A 19,692-nucleotide genomic window follows, 5' to 3' on the forward strand; every position below is an offset into this window, starting at 1 on the left:
TCTTATAGGCTTGCATCGCCTGGACTGGATCTTATGTATTTGTTTTACATTGTGTTTTTGTGTCATCGTGCTAAACTCCCCAGATTAAATGATTTTGTCTCTATCTGTCCTTGATCAAATGCTATTTTTCACTCCAATTCCTCAACACATATTGGTTTCCACTTTGATCTTTTATCATTTGATGAAAAGGGATAGATGGGATGCAATGTAAATTGTGTTATTGCATTTAACACGATATTGTTCTTCACTGAACTTCATCTTATTCTTTAAACTATGATGTTTCCAGATGTCAAGACAGAACCTGCTGCATAATGATACCCAGTTGGGAATGAGAACATTAGTAGAGAACAACTTTTTTTTTTTTTTTTGTGAATCCTAATAAACCTCGTTCCTTTGAAATACAAAGGCTGATTATCCCGCATGCAGCAGGGGTGTTTAGTAATCAGGACAGTTGGGGCAAAGCCCGGATCGCCCCTTTATTGGAGAGCCTCACCTGAAAATGTGTTATACAAGCTTTTTTAAGCTTTTCTATGGTCTGTGGCACCTTATTTACATTCAAAGTACATGTCTTGATCATTGAAAGTTTAAATATGTACTTGAAGTTTTTTGGTTTTCTTTCAAGGTTAAAGGTTGGGTATGGGATTTGCGAAACGCCAGCAGATTTTGAAAATACACAACTCAAATGGTCCTACCCATAGACATGATAGACGGAGCATCGAATGCTACCGCCTACTGGCGCTGACGAGACGCGGGGCCGCCATCTTGGAGTGGTCATCCGCTCCACTCAGTGTAATCCGTTTGGCTGGAGCAATGAACTGTCATTTAATTAATCATACCTCACTGAATACCACTGATTTTCATGCGGTTTTTGTCATACGTGTAGCTATGATAAAGGCCACGTGGTTTGGCGTGTTTTATTATTCAATACTAATTATACCAATAGTACGGTAATGTTAAATCTTGCTTGTGAAAAGTAATCCCCCGATTCCTATTATGGATTGTCCGCCAATTTGAGCAGGAATACGCTGAACAACAGCCCGGCATCCTGTTTCTGCTGCTGTTGCTGCTCCCGGTTGCGAGTTTATTTTTTGCAGGGTGGTAGCGGGAAGCTCGTGAATATTCATGAGGGAACTCATCCCTCATTGGCTGGGACTTGGCTCGCTGGGACTTTGTCAGAGGGCTTGTGAAAACAGAGGGCTTGTGAAAATCACGAACGCAAATAAATGAAACGTTGTTATAAATCAACACAAATCATTGCATCAATAGTGTGACACATGTTATACAGTAGTTGTTTTTAGACGAGTTAGCATTACGAGCTAACGTTTGTTTTGGCACTTACAGAAAGGTAGCTATAGAGTTGCCGTGTAGTAGGTGGATTGATAGGTGAAAATCAATATTAAAATTAGCCCTACGCGAAAACATTCTATGGATAGGCATACAGATTTTATGGCCCTTCTTTCTATAATGTAATTGGTTGTGGGGTGTGGCAGAACCACTATGAAATATCAGAAATCATACGGTTTATTCTTATCCATCTACACCTAATCTCCAGCAGCTCCATCTCCTCAAAGTTGACATGGGTCTGGCAAATGTTGCAAGCTTTAATAAATCCTGCCATTATGCTCACTACTTCTAGAAACAGAACAGAATGGAATCTTAATGGAAATATCAAGACATGGATGGACAACAATTAGAAAAAAAAAAACTTGGAAACAATCACCAGCTGCCGAAAGCACTGCGATGCGCTATACATAACGTTATAAAATATAATAAATAAAAAAATGATTTACTACAGTAGCCCAGGCTGTGTCACATAACAGTTTCACAGGGGCTTTTAGACGAGTGAGCTAACGTTTGTACTTACAGAAAGGTAGCTATAGAGTTGCCGTGTAGTAGGTGGGTATCATGTGTCACATTATTCGTGTTGATTTATAACAACGTTTAATTCATTTGCGTTCGTGATTTTCACACAAGCCCTCTGACAAAGTCCCAGCGAGCCAAGTCCCAGCCAACAAGTCCCAGCCAATCAGGGATCAGTTCCCTCATGAATATTCACGAGCTTCCCGCTACCACCCTGCAAAAAAAAAATTCGCCTCCCCGCGAGACCACTCCAAGATGGCGGCCGTATTTCTCGCGTCCCAGCAGCCAATGCTCCGTCTATCTATAAGATGTCTATGGTCCTACCCCCTCTCCTTCAACGCTGACTCTGACTCCACCCATTCCAAGTACCTGGACGCGCAATCATGCACGAGCGCGAACAGAGATGCGCGAGAGCGAGCCAGGCTAGCGTAGGTTTTCGTTTAACAACATGGCACTACATTCAGCTGTAAGTTGCACCCAGTACCGCGGGAAGTAGGGGTGCTGGGGGTGCTGCAACACCCCCTGTCCGAGGCCCTGTCTTATCACAGAAAACGATCATTTCTAAAAACTCCGGCCAAAGTGGAGATTTCTGAAAACGCCGGTTATGTGTTTTCGTGTCAACAGGGAGAAACGGGATTTTAGGTTCTGAAGCGTCACATTATGCACCAGGAAATGCTTAACGTCATGTGAGCGCCCGCTGTACCGTATTGGTCCGAATATAAACACAAACCCCATTGTAAGACGACCTATATTTGGAAAAAAGATTTGAAGACCAGATCTTGTTTTTAAGAATAAATAAATTGTATTCATTGAAATAATATACGAAAATAAAAAGGCATAGAATAAAACACTGCATTGCCACTAAACAGTAGTGCAAATAGGCCGTACTGATGTGTACACCAAAGACTATTCCTGACACTCCTCTGCCCCGCTGTGTTCGCTCTGGCTGTGGTCGCTCCGAACTGTTTCGGCCCGTGGCAAAGCGAGTCATCCTCGCTGCTGTCCAAGGCATTTTGAGACGCATTTATTTAATGCTCATATGACCTAGTGCTGAAAAAAGGTTATTTTACATTAAACGGTCACATAAATCATTACTATTTTTAGAAAATGTATGTTTGTTTCATATAATTGTATTGGAAGTCCTGGTTTTCACTAGGGTTGCCGCGGTGTGGACATTTTACACCGAGTAATACACTCGTCTCAACACCGGTATTACCGAGTATAAACGGTATAAACTTTGAAACTAGGTCAACCGCCACACAAGCATCGGTTTTTAGACCCTTCTCGTCCTTCAGTTGCCGCCAACGTTCGAAAGCAGCGCCTAGGATTATTCTTGATTTCAGTTTTTCTCTTTCAGCGTTTTTATTATCAATTACTCTCTGAAAAGGAGTTTTCCTTCTCTTTGCTGGTGGTGGTGGTGGTGGTGGTGGGGATGGTGGCGTCTTGTCTGCCATGGAAATTGTCTTCTACTGCTAGGTCCAAATGTGGATTAACTAGTTCCAGTAGCTACCGCAGGATAACAACAAACAGGAGCTTGCTCTGGGTCACGAGCTCTGGGTCACGAGTACTGCACGAAGGGGTCGCGCGCGGGGCGCGGGGGAGGGGGAGTGCAGTACGACCGTTTGATTGACGTACTTACTGTCCAATGCAACTCGGTGGCAATGCAAATGATTGGCTGGAGTTTTTCGAGCCCTGCCCGTTCCACAGATGATTGACAAGTTTAATTTTCATGTCAGTACTTCTAACTCAGTGGCTGTAATCGGGTTATGATAAGGATTTCAAGTAATTTTGCAAAAATGGCCAAAAAAGCGAATTCCATACCCAACCTTTAATTATGAATTGTGATATACAAATATTAGAAGTTGTTAGTAAGTAGAAGCATTGAGTAGCAGTAGAAGACGAAATCATGCATCCCTCCCCAATTATTACATGATGCTACAGTGTACACACACACACACACACACACACACACACACACACACACACACACACACACACACACACACACACACACACACACACACACACACACACACACACACACACACACACACACACACACACACTTCGAATTAATGTTAGTATCAAGAAAAGAAAGACACACCAGTGGGGGGAGATCTTATGTTTTATTTATGTTTTTGTTATAATGCACTCGTGCATGTTGCAGAAAATGGACGGACAGACGCACATATATACGCACATACGCACACACGCACACACCCCAGCAGTGCAGGACAATACATTTGACCTATCAGACCTATCCTGTCACTTTATTTGTTTCCAACCAGTTACATTTTCTTAAATGGTGTGCATCATTTACATTGTTTAGGCTACGCCATGTAGACGTTTAAACTTTTGTTCAAATCCCTTCACTTGATTTAAGCCATTTACTATGTGGCTTTATTAAAAAATATTTCCAACCTCAATTTGTACTACAGCACTCACCGCATTTCCTGCAGGAAATGCATTTTGTAGTTCATTACCTGCCGTGACAGTAGGAACTAAGGCGTTTGTGGTTTCCTTTGCATAAATAAAGACCTTTTCGTTAAGAAATCTGGCCTAGATCACAAAATGAGTCAAGACCTAACCGGTATCAAGGCTGTCCGCCAAAGATGCCAAATCTTCCTTATTAATTAATGTGAATGTGTCCTCACATTCAACAGTTCAACATGATGAAGTCCGTTTAGCTATCTAGTGTCACAAACTTTCTACGCACTAACACAAACGTTAGCTGACACTGATATTCTTATGTCGTACACTAGGGGGCAGTACATACAATGTATCTGGGTATTTTACCTTAATTTAGAAAACGAATAAGGAAGCCCAGCGATAACAGTAAAAACATCACCGCAACAAACCATACTTTCTCTCTAATACCCAAAGACAATATTTGATTTAATGGAGGTCCCTGGACCAGACAGCGACTGGAGAAGCCCACAGTTCCGACAAAAAGTCGTCGCACAGATGTGAGACTTTTCTTTTTATGTCAGCATAGTATCATTAGCTCAACAAACGCATGTTTCTATAGATGTTGGCAAGTGGAAACTAGTTGGCTAAGCTAACGATGAATCGCATCCCACCTCCTGACCCTCCTCAATGGGGGCCAAATGTAAAATATAACCCCAAGTAAAACGAAACGAGAAATAATGATATTTTGGCGTGTATCTCTTTGATCTCATCAGTTAGCTCATCTAGCATCGTTAGCTCGGATCAATGACCGAATCACGCCTACGCTTTAGCAGATCAACGCACGTCCGTGAACGTCATGCTATGTGTTTTCATTTTGTATTTCTTGCTCATCGTTAAAATACAGTCATTCAAATATGTATATAAAACAAGTCGCAGAGACCATGGTTAATGCAGCCAACTCTGAGAATGAGAAAATTAATCGCACTTCGTTTAAAGTAACGTTTTGAATATCTTCAATGTGGACTGAAATGTATTGACAATAATGTGTACAGGCCTACTGCTAAAACTTTTAATGTTAATTTCAGAGAGGATGCGATGAGAAAGGCTGGGACTCCACACTCAAAGTCCAGCACTGACATGGAGAATCATGTTTACGTCAAAGCCAAATCCCGTGTAAGTGTATTATATTAAATACTAATTAATTATAAACGTTATACTCGCATGACAATTAAGGCACAGGATTGATGTATATTTGAAAAGTTTAAGTAATTGTGAATCATTTGAATTTGACACGCCTACTTGGCCCCAATACTTGACGCACAATATTTTGCATTAGTGCAAACCATTGTAATGGCTCTTTTTTATCTTAATACTATTTCACTATTGGCAACTTAGTCTTTCCCTTTGTAATTCTAGGAGGAATACTTGTCTCTGGTTGCACGTTTGATAATACACTTCAGAGACATTCGTAAGTATCATACTGTTTTGCCTTGGCTAGGGATTTACGATTTAGGGTAGACGTGAACAGTTTTACAGTAAGTGATTATGCATTTCAAATTGTTTTTCAGACAAGAAGGCTCTTGGCGGTCCAGGTGAATAGGCGCATTTTCCATCTCTTTGGCCGGGATCTGTCTAACTTTAAGAAGTAGACTCCTATCGCTCATGATTTCGGCTATGCATGTTGGAGCTGTGTACTATTCTCTGTTGTCTACTCTTCTGCTAGATCCCATGAATGCCCTGACTAACCTGACAGGGGTTGGAGGGGGCCCGGGCACTATTGGCATGGGGCCTCGTCCCCCAGGTGCGCCAATGGTTGGTATGGGGCCCATGGGGCAGATGCAGATAGGCCAGCATGCCATGGGAGGGGTGGCTGGAAACCCCCAAGCCAGTGAGTGTGTTTCCTACATGTGGTGTTTGTTTTGTATGCACTAAATTACTAAATGGCAAGCAATAACAGTGGATGCTGCTGGCTGTGTTTCTGCTCTGTGAATGAGATCTGCCTGCGAAAGAGACCTAGTATATCCAAGCCTCTGCTCACTTTTTGGGTTTGAAGACGACTCCAGGGGTGTTGTTCCACAAGATAAACCAACTGATTCTACATGGATTTCTTTCTCTCTGACCCCCCCCCCCCCCCCCCCCCCCCCGTCAATCTCTCTCCGCTCTTTTATCTCTCATCCTTGCTGGGGGGTGTTACAGGAGGACCAGGTCAGTTACAGATGCAGCAGATCGTACAGGCCCAACAGCAGCAGCAACCACAACAACAACAACAACAGCAGCAGCAGCAGTCCCTCCAGTTTCAGCAGTTCCAGCAGGCCCAGCAGCAGAATGCCATGCAACAACAACAGAATGCCATGCAACAGCAGCAGACGGCCATGCAACAGCAGAGCGCCATGCAACAGCAGAGTGCCATGCAACAGCAACAGAACGCCCTTCAACAGCAGCAGAACGCTGCCCTCCAGCAGCAGCAGTTCCAGGTGCAGCAGCAGCTGAAGATGCAGCAGATGCAACACCAACAACAGCAGCAGCAGCAGCAACAACAACAACAACAGCATCAGCAACAGCAGCAGGCCGCCCAGAATCAGCAACAACAGAGCCAGGTTGGACACACACCCCAAATTAGTCATGCACTGTTTAAGTGCTCTTTTTTCGAACTGTAGGAAGTTCTTGTGATAATTCTTGGTGGTGGCAGTATCTTAATTTCCAAAACGAAAAAACATTTGGACAAGTTGGACCTTTGATCAAAGATGCTGTCAAAACAATTGTTCCATATTTCCAGTGTTAATTGTCATCCTGCGCTACTTGTCTCTATATATTTCCAGATACACCCGTCGAGGATCCAACAACAGCAGCAGATAGTCCAACTACAGCTTCAACAACATGCCCAGGCTCAGGCACAGGCCCAAGCGCAGGCCCAAGCGCAGGCTCAAGCCCAGGCTCAAGCCCAGGCCCAGGCCCAGGCTCAAGCCCAGGCCCAAGCCCAGGCTCAAGCACAAGCCCAAGCCCAAGCCCAGGCCCAGGCTCAAGCTCAGTCTATCCAGCACATGGTACAACAGCAGCAGCAGCAGCAGCAGCTACATCAGCAGCAGCAGGTGCAAGCCCAGTCACAGCCACAGCAGGGGGCGTTACCCCCACACCCCCAGCAGCAGCAACAGCCTGGCATAGTTCCCCAGTCCCTGCCAGCCCAGATGCCTCCTGGTCAGCACGTGTCCATAGGTTCCCTCAGCCAACAGCAACAGTTAAAGATGCAAGCTCTCCAGGTAAAAGCCCCAGCGCCGGTATCTTAATCTAATGTTCTGAAGTAACCTAATTATCATGAATTGCGTTTTGAAAATTAGGGGGAGAAGAAACGTGTTCAACCAGTTATGCTGTCAATAAATGCAGCTTTCATGAAGTGAAGATTTGGTAAAAAAAGAATAAAAAGCGACATAAGTAGGGCAAGGAAGGAATAATAACCTAGAAGAATTATAAATTCCTTTTGAAAGGCTTTTTTCTAGCCAGTGCTACTTTGCAAAAACATAATCCATGTGACAACATGCTGGTGGTTGAGTGAATGAGAGAAGCTGAAACCTGAGTTGTGGGTATCAGGCTATCTAATACTTTCACTCTTTCTCAGAAGAAGTTTTTAAAGTGACAGCATTTCAAACTTTTGAAAGACAACAAAGTTAAATGCAACAGCATACATTGCAAACCACATGACACGGGTAGGTTGCATAGCTAGCTGCCAACATTCTGCAATTATCTGGGCAGATTTACTATACATAGTAAACTACAGATTTACTATTCAAGTCTTATTTACAAGTCTTGATTCAAAACATGAAGATGAACACGGCTCGTCTACTTCATCCTCTCAACCAAGATTAAGCCAAAAGATAATCTAGATCAGGGGTTTTCAAAGTGTGAGAGAGTGAGCCCCCCCTCAGAGAAAAAATTTCAGCTGAGCCCCCCCCCCCCCCAAACATTTGAAACATTTTTTAAACATATTTTTTAAAAATTTTAAACGTTATTCTGAAACATTACATCTTTGTGCGTTTTTAAACACATTTCTTAACACAATTTAACAACTTTATCTAAGCATGTTTTAGCTTAACCTTTTTTAAATTAATTTGAACATCTTAATCTGTGTAAACTGCCAGTCGAATCAGATCTGCCTTTTCAGTCCAGAGATTCTACTATTCGGCGGGGTTTGTTTACCGGCGTTGCTATGGTGACCTAAATTATTATAAGCAACTGAAAACGATGCCGGTTTGAAACTAAGACTGTGATTCTGAAAAAATATAAATGCTATCAAAATTCCGTTTCCATAGAATTGAAGATACAAGTGTGTAGATTTGCTTAATGGTTTGAACGATGGTAAACGGTTGAAAAAGGAATGAGTTACGATGTCTAGAAGTAAGTGTATCAGAATGGGCTGACGTCTTCAATGAAAACAGCTGAAAACGAAGCGGTATGAAACTAAAACTGTGATTCTGAAGAAATTTTAAATGATATCGAAATTCTGTTTAGATATTATTGAAGATACAAGTGTGTAGATTTGTGAAATGGTTTGCACGAAGATAAACGGTTGAAAATTGATTTAGTTATGTTACTTCTACAGTTGAAGTACGACTGATGATTTGAATCATGACTTTCAGTGGGTTTTTCGGGTTTATTTTTTTCTCAGTCGCGCCCCCCCTGAAGTACTCTGGCGCCCCCCAGGGGGGGCGCGCCCCACAGTTTGAAAACCACTGATCTAGATCATCTGTGATGATCTAGATTATATATTGTTGCAGTATTTAGGAAGCAAATGGAAAACCAACTCTGTCATTATGACAGAAAGAGAGATGGTTATGGAGCAAATTAAGGATAGTAAAGCACTAGGTTTCACTACTGACACTTGGACGTCCCAGCAAATGGAAGCTTACATGACAGCGAGATAACTGGCGACTAGAGTTGTTGGTTTAAGAACAAAAGTGACAGGATGGAGTCACACTAGGGCTGGGTGTCGGCCGATCACAACGATCAGAACAGCTGGTTACATATCTAAACATTATTTTAGATTTTAACATTTTCTTTTTCACCTTTCTGTATAAGTTCTCAGTCACAAATCGTTTTTGGGAGAGACATGCTGAATAAATACATCTTATTTTCATACTCAAAAATAATCGTTTGAATAATCGTGATTTCAATATAGACTAAAATAATCGTGATTATGATTTTTTCCATAATCTAGCAGCCCTAAATCCACCGCAACATCCATTGCTTAAGGACTGAGCGAAATTCTGGTTGCATATGGGATTCCAGGATCAATGTGTGTGGCTGTCGTACAAGACTTTGGAGCAGACATGATTCTGTGTTCAGATATGTTAACCAGCGATCCGTCTTGGGGTACAGTGTGAGGGGATTATCCAGCAGGCTACACATTGAAATGATGCATAACGCAGCCCTAAAAACGAAGATACGGTCTGTTGCTCCATAGCAGCTGGCAGGCATCCGGGTTTTAAAAAAAAAAAAGTATTCTTTGAGGATGTTCATCGCAACGAGGTATATAAAATGAAGGACAATAGTTTGTCTCAAAATATTGCGTAGGGCCCGCCAATAAGAAAAAAGGGATGACAAAGAGTAGGGGATAGCTATGCTGCTTGAGCTGTCAGATGACGAAGAAAAGAAGATGAAGAGAAACTGACACTGATTTGAATCAAATTAAAACGTACTTGCAGGATCAAACAATAGTTGATGCTGGGCATCTGAACTTGTGGAGAAGAAGCGTTTACAGTTAAGATTTATCTATAAGGTGTAAATATGGTATCTCATAGAGGGAAATGCCGGGAATTATTATTATTATTTTTTAAATAAGGCTATAGGAGCATAAACAGAAGTTTCATAATTCAGACAAATCCATATGACAGACTGACGTAAGAAGGCGATTCAAATATGGTGCAATTGAAATACACTTAATCATACGCAAAGAAATAAGAAGAAATAGTCTAAACTTTGTATTAAACAACCAGATCTGACTTGAAATGTATGAGTACTACATTGGCCCAGTAGTCCTAAGCAATAGCAGTTTAGTCCTAAGCAATAGCAGTTTAAGGGTGCTCAAAAGCTCATGCGTGTCATTAATAAAGTCTTTATAGCACAGTCGTAAGTGAAACGAGGTGAATACAAAGTCTTTCAAAACTACAGCATTAATTCCCAAGATGGGCATCAGCAAAAGATTACAAGTGCATGACTTTATTTAATGAAAATGTCTCTGCCTCTGGTTTTCCACAGCCTATTCTTACATAGGAACATCTTTGTGTGTGTTGATAGGCCAGAGCAGCTCAGCAGCAGCAGGCGGCAGCACAAGCACAGCCCAACCCAGGACAGGTAGGAAACCCTTGACTGCAGAACTGCCCGTCCTCCAACGTTTCCATGTTGTTTCCAATCTTCTCAGTTCATACTACAGGCTACTTGTAATTTTACACTTGGCCTATGGTTGAATCACAATGGTTACTACAAAATAATGTAGGAAACCTTGTTTCTCAAATCACCCTGTCATAACCTTGAGGGCACCCATTGATTGTTTGATTTATTAGATTTTGGTCGAAGTTAACTTTTTCTTTCAACATTTCAAATGATAAAGATAATCATGGAATAGGCCATTTCATGCATTATCCAAATTTGACATATATTCAGCTAATTCCAGCAAAGGAAATGGTTCTCTCTCGTGACCTTGTGATGTTGTTATCCCTCTTTCCTCCTCTAAAGATGATGAACAGACCTGGGATAACGATTCAGCGAATGCCCCGGGTCGCCCCCAACCCAACGCTAGCGACACAGAACCCTGGAGCCCTGGGGGGCCAACAGATGCCTCAGGTACTAAGCTTACATAGCTTCCCGCCATTCATCTCAGATCCAGCAGTCCTTAAATATATAAGAAATCCATACATAATAGTTTCAAATTGTTTTGGGGTATTCCTTGTCTTACTGTGACATTGCGGAGAGTATTAGCCTTGTATATTTGTTAGTTTCCTTGTTGCAGAGGTAAACAGCTTGTATACAGCTTTGTTCGTGGTAGTAAAGACTTCCTCATCTGTAGTGGGAACTAACACCTCCCTCCCGCCTGTCTTTGCCATCACCTCAGCAGGTGCAGCAGCAGCATCAGATGATGTCCTCGCCCTCCCCGGGCCAGACCCCCCAGTCGATGCCCCCACCCCCGCAGCCATCCCCCCAGCCCCCCACCTCACAGCCCAACTCTGTCAGGTAAACCTTGATGTTTCATGTCAATAAATAAAATAGGTTGTTTGGTCATCTGGTAATAATGCCAACTGGGCACCTCCCTAGGCAGTCGTTTCAGGCAACACCGGTGGGGAAGAGACCTTGGGGTAGACCCAGGACTAGGTGGAGAGATGATACCTCAATACTGGCCTGGGAATAGGGATGGGGATCATTAATATTTATTGATATCGATACCATTTTCGAAACTCCTTAACAATCCAAGTCTTTATATATACCACTATCGATACTTTTCTATTAATTGGTGGAAATACGACGCGTTTTTGGTGATGAGGAAAATATTTAGGAAATAAATAATTGTATTTTAAATTAAATATGTAATTCTTAATAAATAGTGACGTCAGTAGTTTTAATTATATATATTTAAATGATTAGAGCACTATACAACTCTATTAATAATACAGATACATGAGTAGTACAGAATTACTGATGTTTCTCACCAAAAACTAAATTTACCGTTTCTTTATGAACACATCATGATAACCTGACAGTCGTTTTACTGAGCCAACCTCAATACATCATCACACAGCACATCTGAAATGTGCTTGGCCATTGAGGTTGTGTTCCCCCCTATACAATAAATTATTTTCACCCTTTTCTCCCGTTCAGCCAATTCCATTCAAAAACATTGGTGGACACGCTGCAGTGATTGGATTGATTTGATTTAAATGATGTGACGTGACTCGAGGGACACAACATTATGTTACAGGACCTACGGGACAAAAAAATAAATAAATGAACGACGGGACTCAATTGTGGTATCGATAAGCCCAAACGTTAATGATTTTCGGGTTTTGAAACCGGGCCCTTGATAAAACCCGATTTCAATCCCCATCCCTACCTGGGAACGCCTCGGGATTCCCCTGTCAGAGCTGATCAAGTCTGGGGCCCCCTGCTGGAGCTGCTGCCCCCGTGACCCGAACCTGGAAAAGCGGTTTGAAAATGAAGTTGAGATGAGGATCAGGTTAAATAAAACGAATGGAAAATAAACTATATAAAAAACTTTGAAAAACAGCATGGTCACTTCATGTGACTAGAAGAGATGGGTATTTTGAGGTGACCTATGTGGCACATTGCAGTCATGTTGTGCTTGTCAATTACATGGCAGCTGTATGTATCAAGCATGTTTTCTGAGGATTAATGATTCAATGTATGTGACTTCCTTCCCTGCAGTTCGGGCCCCACTCCTTCACCTGGAGGTTTTCAGCCAAGCCCCTCCCCCCAGCCCTCCCACAGTCCAGCCACAGCAAGAACCCCCCAGAACTATGGGGTACCCTCCCCTGGTCCCCTCAACACACCAGGTAATACACACACACACACACACACACACACACACACGCTCAAACTAAAAAAACATCTTGTATACTGTATTTACACACATCTCTGGTGCAACATTATTCAGAATTATAGAAGGCAATGGCCATCGTGCTGTATACTGGCTAAGACAAAACAAAAGCCAAAGAGTCACCATTATGAGTTGAATTACGACTCCAAAGTAGAGCCAAACCACCAGAAACCTTAATGGCTGCCTTGACATTGCTCCATATGTATACATGCATGCAACCCAGTGGTTTTGTACCACATATGGTTGTAGAGTAGCTGCTGATGCTAACACGCGACTACAGGGGCATTCATTTTAACGCAGTACTCGTCTCTGAAGGTAATCCCAATTCGGTCCCAATAATGAGTCCGGCAGGGGCCACATCTCTGGAGGACCAGCAGTACATGGAGAAACTCAAACAGCTGTCCAAGTACATCGAACCCCTGCGCAGGATGATCAATAAAATTGACAAAAACGAAGGTATATATTCTTACTATTACTTTTTTTAACCTGAATTAAAGGCGTTATATATTCTGAAATGAGATGATCAGACTTTTAGGATTGATGTACATTTCCAATAATGTTTTACTTTTATTTTATTTACCTGGGTCGCTGCAAGGCACATGCCTACTTGCTAGTGAGCAGATCTTACGAGTTGCCCACATCTCTACTGATGTTGATGGTTTTCTTGTTGGTTTCCTTGCTGTTGACAGACAGGAAGAAGGATCTGAGCAAGATGAAGAGTTTGCTGAACATCCTCACTGACCCCAACACGAGGTATACAAGACGTCATGTCCAATAAGATAGAGTATGAGTCTTGTCTGCAATTCAATAAATCAACACTGTTATTCCGGTTGGAAGGGGGGGGGGGGGGGGACTTTTTGAATAAGCGAAAAAATTTGCCTCATTGTTTTGCACTTGCTCTTGGCTTGTAGGTGTCCACTGAAGACATTACAGAAGTGTGAGATAGCCCTGGAGAAACTAAAGAACGACATGGCAGTGGTGAGCCTTTCTCCTATTCCTCTTGTGAAAGCCACTGGAATATCCTGCCAGAAGTTATTGTACAATTATAATTTTGGACTGCATTGACAAACATGTCAACAGCCCTCCATTAGTGACTTAATTAAGAAGAGACAATTAAGTCACTAATTATAAATAATATATTACCTAGCGTTTTATTTATTTGCTCTGTATAACAAGAATTCAATCACTATTTTCCCAGACATATGGACCGTTAGAGGAACTACATGTTAGTCACTTCTGGGTTGGCTTCATAAAACGGCGGCAATGCTTGCCTGAGGCCCGGCATATTGAACGAGCACTCCTTTCGTGTGTGTTTGTGTGTGTGCGTGTGCGTGTGCGTGTGCGTGTGCGTGCAGCCGACCCCGCCCCCTCCGCCCGTGGCCACCAAGCAGCAGTACCTGTGCCAGCCCCTGCTGGACGCCGTCATGACCAACATCCGCTCGCCCGTCTTCAACCACTCCCTCTACCGCACCTTCTCCCCCGCCATGGCCGCCATCCACGGCCCTCCCATCACGTAGGTGGCCGAGTCTCCTGCGTTCCTGGTTGCATGCACAATCACAGCAGGGGAAGGCATCAGAGGAGGTGAAATGCTTGTGTTGAGGCATCCCCAAATACGCAGCATACAATCAAATCAAAATTGAGTGAGTTTAGAATTCAGTTGTATGCAGGAATTTCTGCACTCAAGAAAATATTGAGAAAATAAGAAAGAAAGGACCTGCTGTTTCAGCTGGTATTTCAAACATTGAGATTTAAAGGAGTGTTCATGGGAAGGAGGGTTTATGACGATCCACTGCAGCCATTTGATAGTCGTTAAGTGCGTTGTGTTTAAGTGTTATATGAGCGATGTGTATGTAATGCGCAACACACCGTGTCGTCATACTTGGAAGCTTAACCCTCCTCTGGAAATTGAAATAATCCACTGCTTTGACTTTGCTCCACACATCGACACACACTGTAGCGTTATACCATAGGTGTCAGGGAAGCCAAACCCTCTCTCAGACAGGGTCATCAAAATCAACCGCTGTCAAGAACGACATTCACACACATCGTTGCGTTAAACTAGAATAGTAGCCACAGTCTACCGTTAGCGATTACAAACACACTCCTTAATTTCCCCACTGAGTGCCAGGATTTACCATTGCGCCTTTAGTGTTAAGGGGTCTCGCCTCTGCAGTAAGTGGATTGTACCATTTCGGAGGCAGGTGTTGATCGAAAATATGCTGAATTACATTGTTTGGAGGACTTCAATTGTTTATTATGGAAGTTAAATTACAATTATTTTAATTCTATAATTCATTATTTTTTGGGGGGTTAATCAATCAGAACTACTTTGCCAATCTACCAGCAAATGTTGAGAGCTACTTTGTTAGTTGATTGAATCAGCTCATTTTGGATACCTCTTTTTATAAGACATAAATACACTTTACAACTTGCATAAAAGTTAGCATTAAACCTTTTTAAAGCTGCCTATTTAAAAAAATATGTTGGCCTCCTCCTAAATATTCACGTAATGGAGAGGTGTTTTTTCTAAGTGTTCATTTGTCAAATTGGTCGATAATATTAATATTACGATACAATAACACATTGGAACTGTGCACACTAAAAGTCTTGTTTATTTATCGTAAGTCAAATATGCATTGCAATATTGCATGTTTCCCTCATATCATGTACTAGAGGGGACACATTAGAAACACTCCCAGTAGAATAGGGGTCCTGAATCCAAAGTAACGACCCCTGACCTCTGCTCTGAAGGGGCCCCAGCATCACAGGCCGTAAGAGGAAGCCGGATGAGGACGAGCGGCAGACCATTCCCAACATCCTGCAGGGCGAGGTGGCACGCCTGGACATGAAGTTCCTGATCAGCCTGGACCCGTCCTTCTGCAGCAACAACGGCGCAGTGCACCTCGTCTGCAAACTGGGTACGCCGGACACTGCTCTGTGACCCAACACCTTGCTGTGGAGCCCAGTGGCTATGTAGAATAGAATAGAAAGCCTTTTATTGTCATTGCATGAGTCAAGTACAACGACATTTTTAGTAAGCTTTCCCAATTGGTGCATTCGAGAAAATAAATAAATATATAAATAGAACAAGAACAACAGTATACCAAATAGAAATGTAAATAATGTAAAATAAATAATTAAGTAAAATAAAGTAAAGTACAATACAGCAGTGGGAGGTTAGGGGGGGGTCAGTCAGTCGGGGGTCAGTGCATGTGTGTGTTCAGGGTGGATACAGCTTTTGGGAAGAAGCTGTCTCTGAACCGTGAAGACCTGGTTCTGATGGACCTATAGCGCCTGCCAGAGGGCATCAGGTCGAACAGGTGAAATGTATAGTAAAAACTAAATAAACTATTATTAATCGTAATAGTAGGATTAAAATTGTTAGATATGTCAAACAGAAATAAGAACAATTTAATCATTTGAGAGGATTCATGGTTAGACATGTATTTCTAGATTATGAGGGCCACTTATTGCTATAATCAGGTCCCTTTTTAGGTCAAAATACACACCTGTTTCATGGGATAAACACATTGGTGATGTCCAGTCTGATTCAAGTTGTTGCTTTGACTAAAATCCCCCCCCCCTCCGCCACACACACACACACACACAACCTTCTTAGATGACAAGAATCTGCCCAGTGTCCCCCCGCTGCAGCTGAGTGTCCCAGCGGACTACCCGGACCAAAGCCCCCACTGGGCGGACGAAGGAGAACAGTACGGTGAGGAGCCATATGCAATGCAATGAGGACAACAGTTGTAGTGCTTCATCAGAATAATATATCAACATGACACCGGCTCACCGCATGTGCATTTGCATGTTTCATTTTCTGAAGCCTCGCTGGCATTCAATGCCACCAAGGCTAATGAGCGAGCGTAGCAAGGTTTAAGTCGGCGATTGATTGAACAAAGAGGCTGATCGTTTTTGTTTGATTGTGAGTTATGGCGCCCCCTGTCACTGAAGAGCTCCTTTGCTCTTTGGGGAAGTGCGGTTTCTAAATTGTACCAACTTTGACAACCCTGAGTTGCCATTGGAATAGCTGAAGTCAGTGTTTTTTCCCCCATTGACTCATAATAAAAAAATAGCTAAAATAGTAATTTTGGTAGCTATCATACGAACTTTCCACATTACATAAGGGAGGGTCCTTGATGGGCACACCAAATGTTAGGCCTCTGGGGTTATCTAAAGCGGACTTGTGATTTATTGACCTTAGGGGCTTTTCGGAGACATCCATACTTCCGGTCTACATATGCAGATTTAATTTGACAACTCTCAGGTGTTCATGTTTGATGTTTTAATGTTTTTAGTGTTTATTCCCTATTCACTTTCCATGTAAAATAGTAATTTTATCATTTATTTATTTTTTACGTCTAAAATGGTTGGTCTCCAAAAGTAGTAGCACACTGCACAGAAATATGCCTGACTCTTTGGTCCTGGTTGGGTGTAAATGCCTCAAACTGCAGGAGTAGAGAATTACCCAAAATCGGCAGAACAACCATCAACTTAGTAGCTGACAGAAGGGGCACCTTCTGTCCACTTCTTGATGCACTTCACATTTGAGGTCAAAGGCAATAGGCAAATAAATGTACGTTCAGTTGTTTAAAAAAATAAAATACACTGCACAAAGACAATCTGCGCAGTATATGAAGAGTCTTTTCTTTAACAATCAATCAGTGAAGAGCAGCTATAGCGGGATTATTTGTTTATCAACACGGCGGATGCGCGCGCAGAATGATGGCAAAAATAAAATTTGTTTGGGCGGTTGCCATGGTGTGGTTAATTTGCAGTTGCGGTGTTAATTAGCGATTTTGTCAGCTTACTGTTATATTAAACTGTAATCAGAAAACACGGTTATATGCAATAGACCCTAGAGCAGGGGTGTCAAACGTAAGGCCCGCGGGCCGGATCAGGCTCGCGAACGGGTTTAATCCGGCCCGCGAGATGATTTTGTGAAGTACAGTATTGTAAAAAAAAAAATATATATATTTTTTTTTATAAAAATCCTTCCTAGCATTACATGGATTGCATTGACTGGCACTGATTAATTTGTTGTACATTGAACTACTGGACAATTGTGTGTAACTGGAAGTCGCTTTGAAATGTAACGTAAAATGATCTGCTATTTTTCAATGAAGGAAACTGCTGTTCTTAATGTGTCCACTAGAAGTCGCAATAGCAATTATGTTAAGCAAGCAAACTTTATACCGGGGCTGAGCAGGGAGCAAGTATAAACAGGTAGTGCAGCTAGCCCGGAGCTACCTTGTCGTTCTGCCTTATACTTTCAACATTATGCGCTTTGGCACTCTCATTGCCCCAAAATATCTCTGTCAAAAAGACGAAAGGTGGACACAGAGTTTTCCAAGAAAAATGGTCATCGTCCTTTTTATTCACGGAAGTAAATGGGAACCTGTGTTTGGTGTGCTCACAGCATGTTTAATTTTACATAATTATGCCATATTTTTACCGGTCCGGCCCACTTGGGAATAGATTATCCTCCATGTGGCCCCTGAGCTAAAATGAGTTTGACACCCCTGCCCTAGAGTATCTGTGGTATAAAGGCTGGGACGAATTTCGAATTATAAATATGTACACTTTATGTTGAAAATATAGACCGTCGCGATTCCCATTGAAACGATTGGCGCCGGTGATTATTCTTCAAAACGTGAGCTGGTAAATTTTGAAAAATGAATTAAACTGTAATCAGACAAAGCGGTTATATGATAGACCCTAGAGTATCTGTGGTATAAAGGCTGGGACAAATTTCGAATTATAAATATGTACAATCCATAACGTTAGCTCTCTGACTCATAGCTCAGGGGACTATAATACCTCCTGTTGCCAAGTCGTAATAAGGGTCCGTCCTATTTATGTGAAAACTTTATATTTTGATTTTAAAACGCATGAAAATATAAATGAATGATCTTAATTTCTTTTCTTTGGCAAGTGACCATGGTATAAGCTGGATAATGCCCTTCGAGGTGTCAAAAACATGTTTGACTGATCGTAATTAAAGGGGACTACTTTTTGAGGGAGATTAACTCAAACAGAGCATGCAATACGAATAAGAAAAAGCATAATTATTAAAGTATTTGAATTGTTTTATTATTTTGGCAAGCAAGAAATGGAATAAATGGGATAATCAGACTTATTAAAAGGGTTTGTGCAACCAACCGCACAACAAGACATGATTGCGGCTCTTGTCGCTCTCGTCTCTTTCTGCAAACGACATGTGCGTAGAGCGGGGAGGGACGTAGAGTGACGTGGACTGATTATCCCTCTATTGGAATCGGATAGACAAGTAGAATGAAATAAGTGCATCATAAGTGCAATAAAGTAATGCAGAGGGGAACCCAACCTCTCCTAAACGCTTTCCAACTCTACCCTTTAGGAAACCTTGGTATGTGATCCTAAAAAACCTTAAATGTTTTTCACCTCTTCTTTTTCTTTGGTTCAGGTGCAAACTCGTTCCTGCAGACAGTCCACAAGAACATGACCTCCAAGCTGCTGCAGCTCCCAGACAAGCACTCTGTGACGGAGTTGCTGAACACCTGGGCCCAGAGCATCAGACAGGCCTGCTTGTCTGCAGCCTAGCGCACAAAGACACACTCACACACACACATATAAACACACACAAACAAACAAGACACACTTGCCGAAAACCTGCAGGCGCAAGTGGCTTTGCATCGAAACCGGATGCATGGAAGAAACAAACTTTTAAAGGGAAAATTGAAATAAAACATTTACATCATATACCGTATATCTATATTCAGCGATGCATCCATACATATCGAATGTGCATTACAAAGTGGGTATCATTTTCTGCTTTT

At 42.1% G+C, this 19,692-nt stretch overlaps 1 protein-coding gene across 3 annotated transcripts; it reads left to right on the forward strand.

Annotated features, from left to right (window-relative positions):
* The first annotated feature begins 4,644 nt into the window (after positions 1–4,644).
* med15 (mediator complex subunit 15) lies at positions 4,645–19,509 on the forward strand. 3 transcript variants are annotated; one of them, XM_060042729.1, is made up of 18 exons: positions 4,645–4,826; positions 5,355–5,442; positions 5,686–5,737; positions 5,838–5,861; positions 5,993–6,157; positions 6,466–6,866; positions 7,089–7,526; positions 10,558–10,614; positions 10,996–11,103; positions 11,375–11,490; positions 12,697–12,824; positions 13,184–13,324; positions 13,558–13,621; positions 13,780–13,846; positions 14,224–14,381; positions 15,620–15,786; positions 16,488–16,586; positions 19,320–19,509. In XM_060042729.1, the coding sequence occupies exons 1-18, from the start codon at positions 4,759–4,761 to the stop codon at positions 19,454–19,456; spliced, it is 2,478 nt and encodes an 825-aa protein (XP_059898712.1). In that variant the 5' UTR covers positions 4,645–4,758; the 3' UTR covers positions 19,457–19,509. The 3 variants fall into 3 exon arrangements, with proteins under 3 accessions (XP_059898712.1, XP_059898703.1, XP_059898721.1); XM_060042720.1 differs by having other exon boundaries at positions 10,996–11,098; positions 11,367–11,490; XM_060042738.1 differs by lacking the exon at positions 5,993–6,157 and having other exon boundaries at positions 10,996–11,098; positions 11,367–11,490.
* The last annotated feature ends 183 nt before the right edge of the window (positions 19,510–19,692 follow it).

The sequence above is a fragment of the Gadus macrocephalus genome, chromosome 2, assembly GCF_031168955.1.
Source record: "Gadus macrocephalus chromosome 2, ASM3116895v1".
NCBI lineage: Eukaryota > Metazoa > Chordata > Actinopteri > Gadiformes > Gadidae > Gadus > Gadus macrocephalus.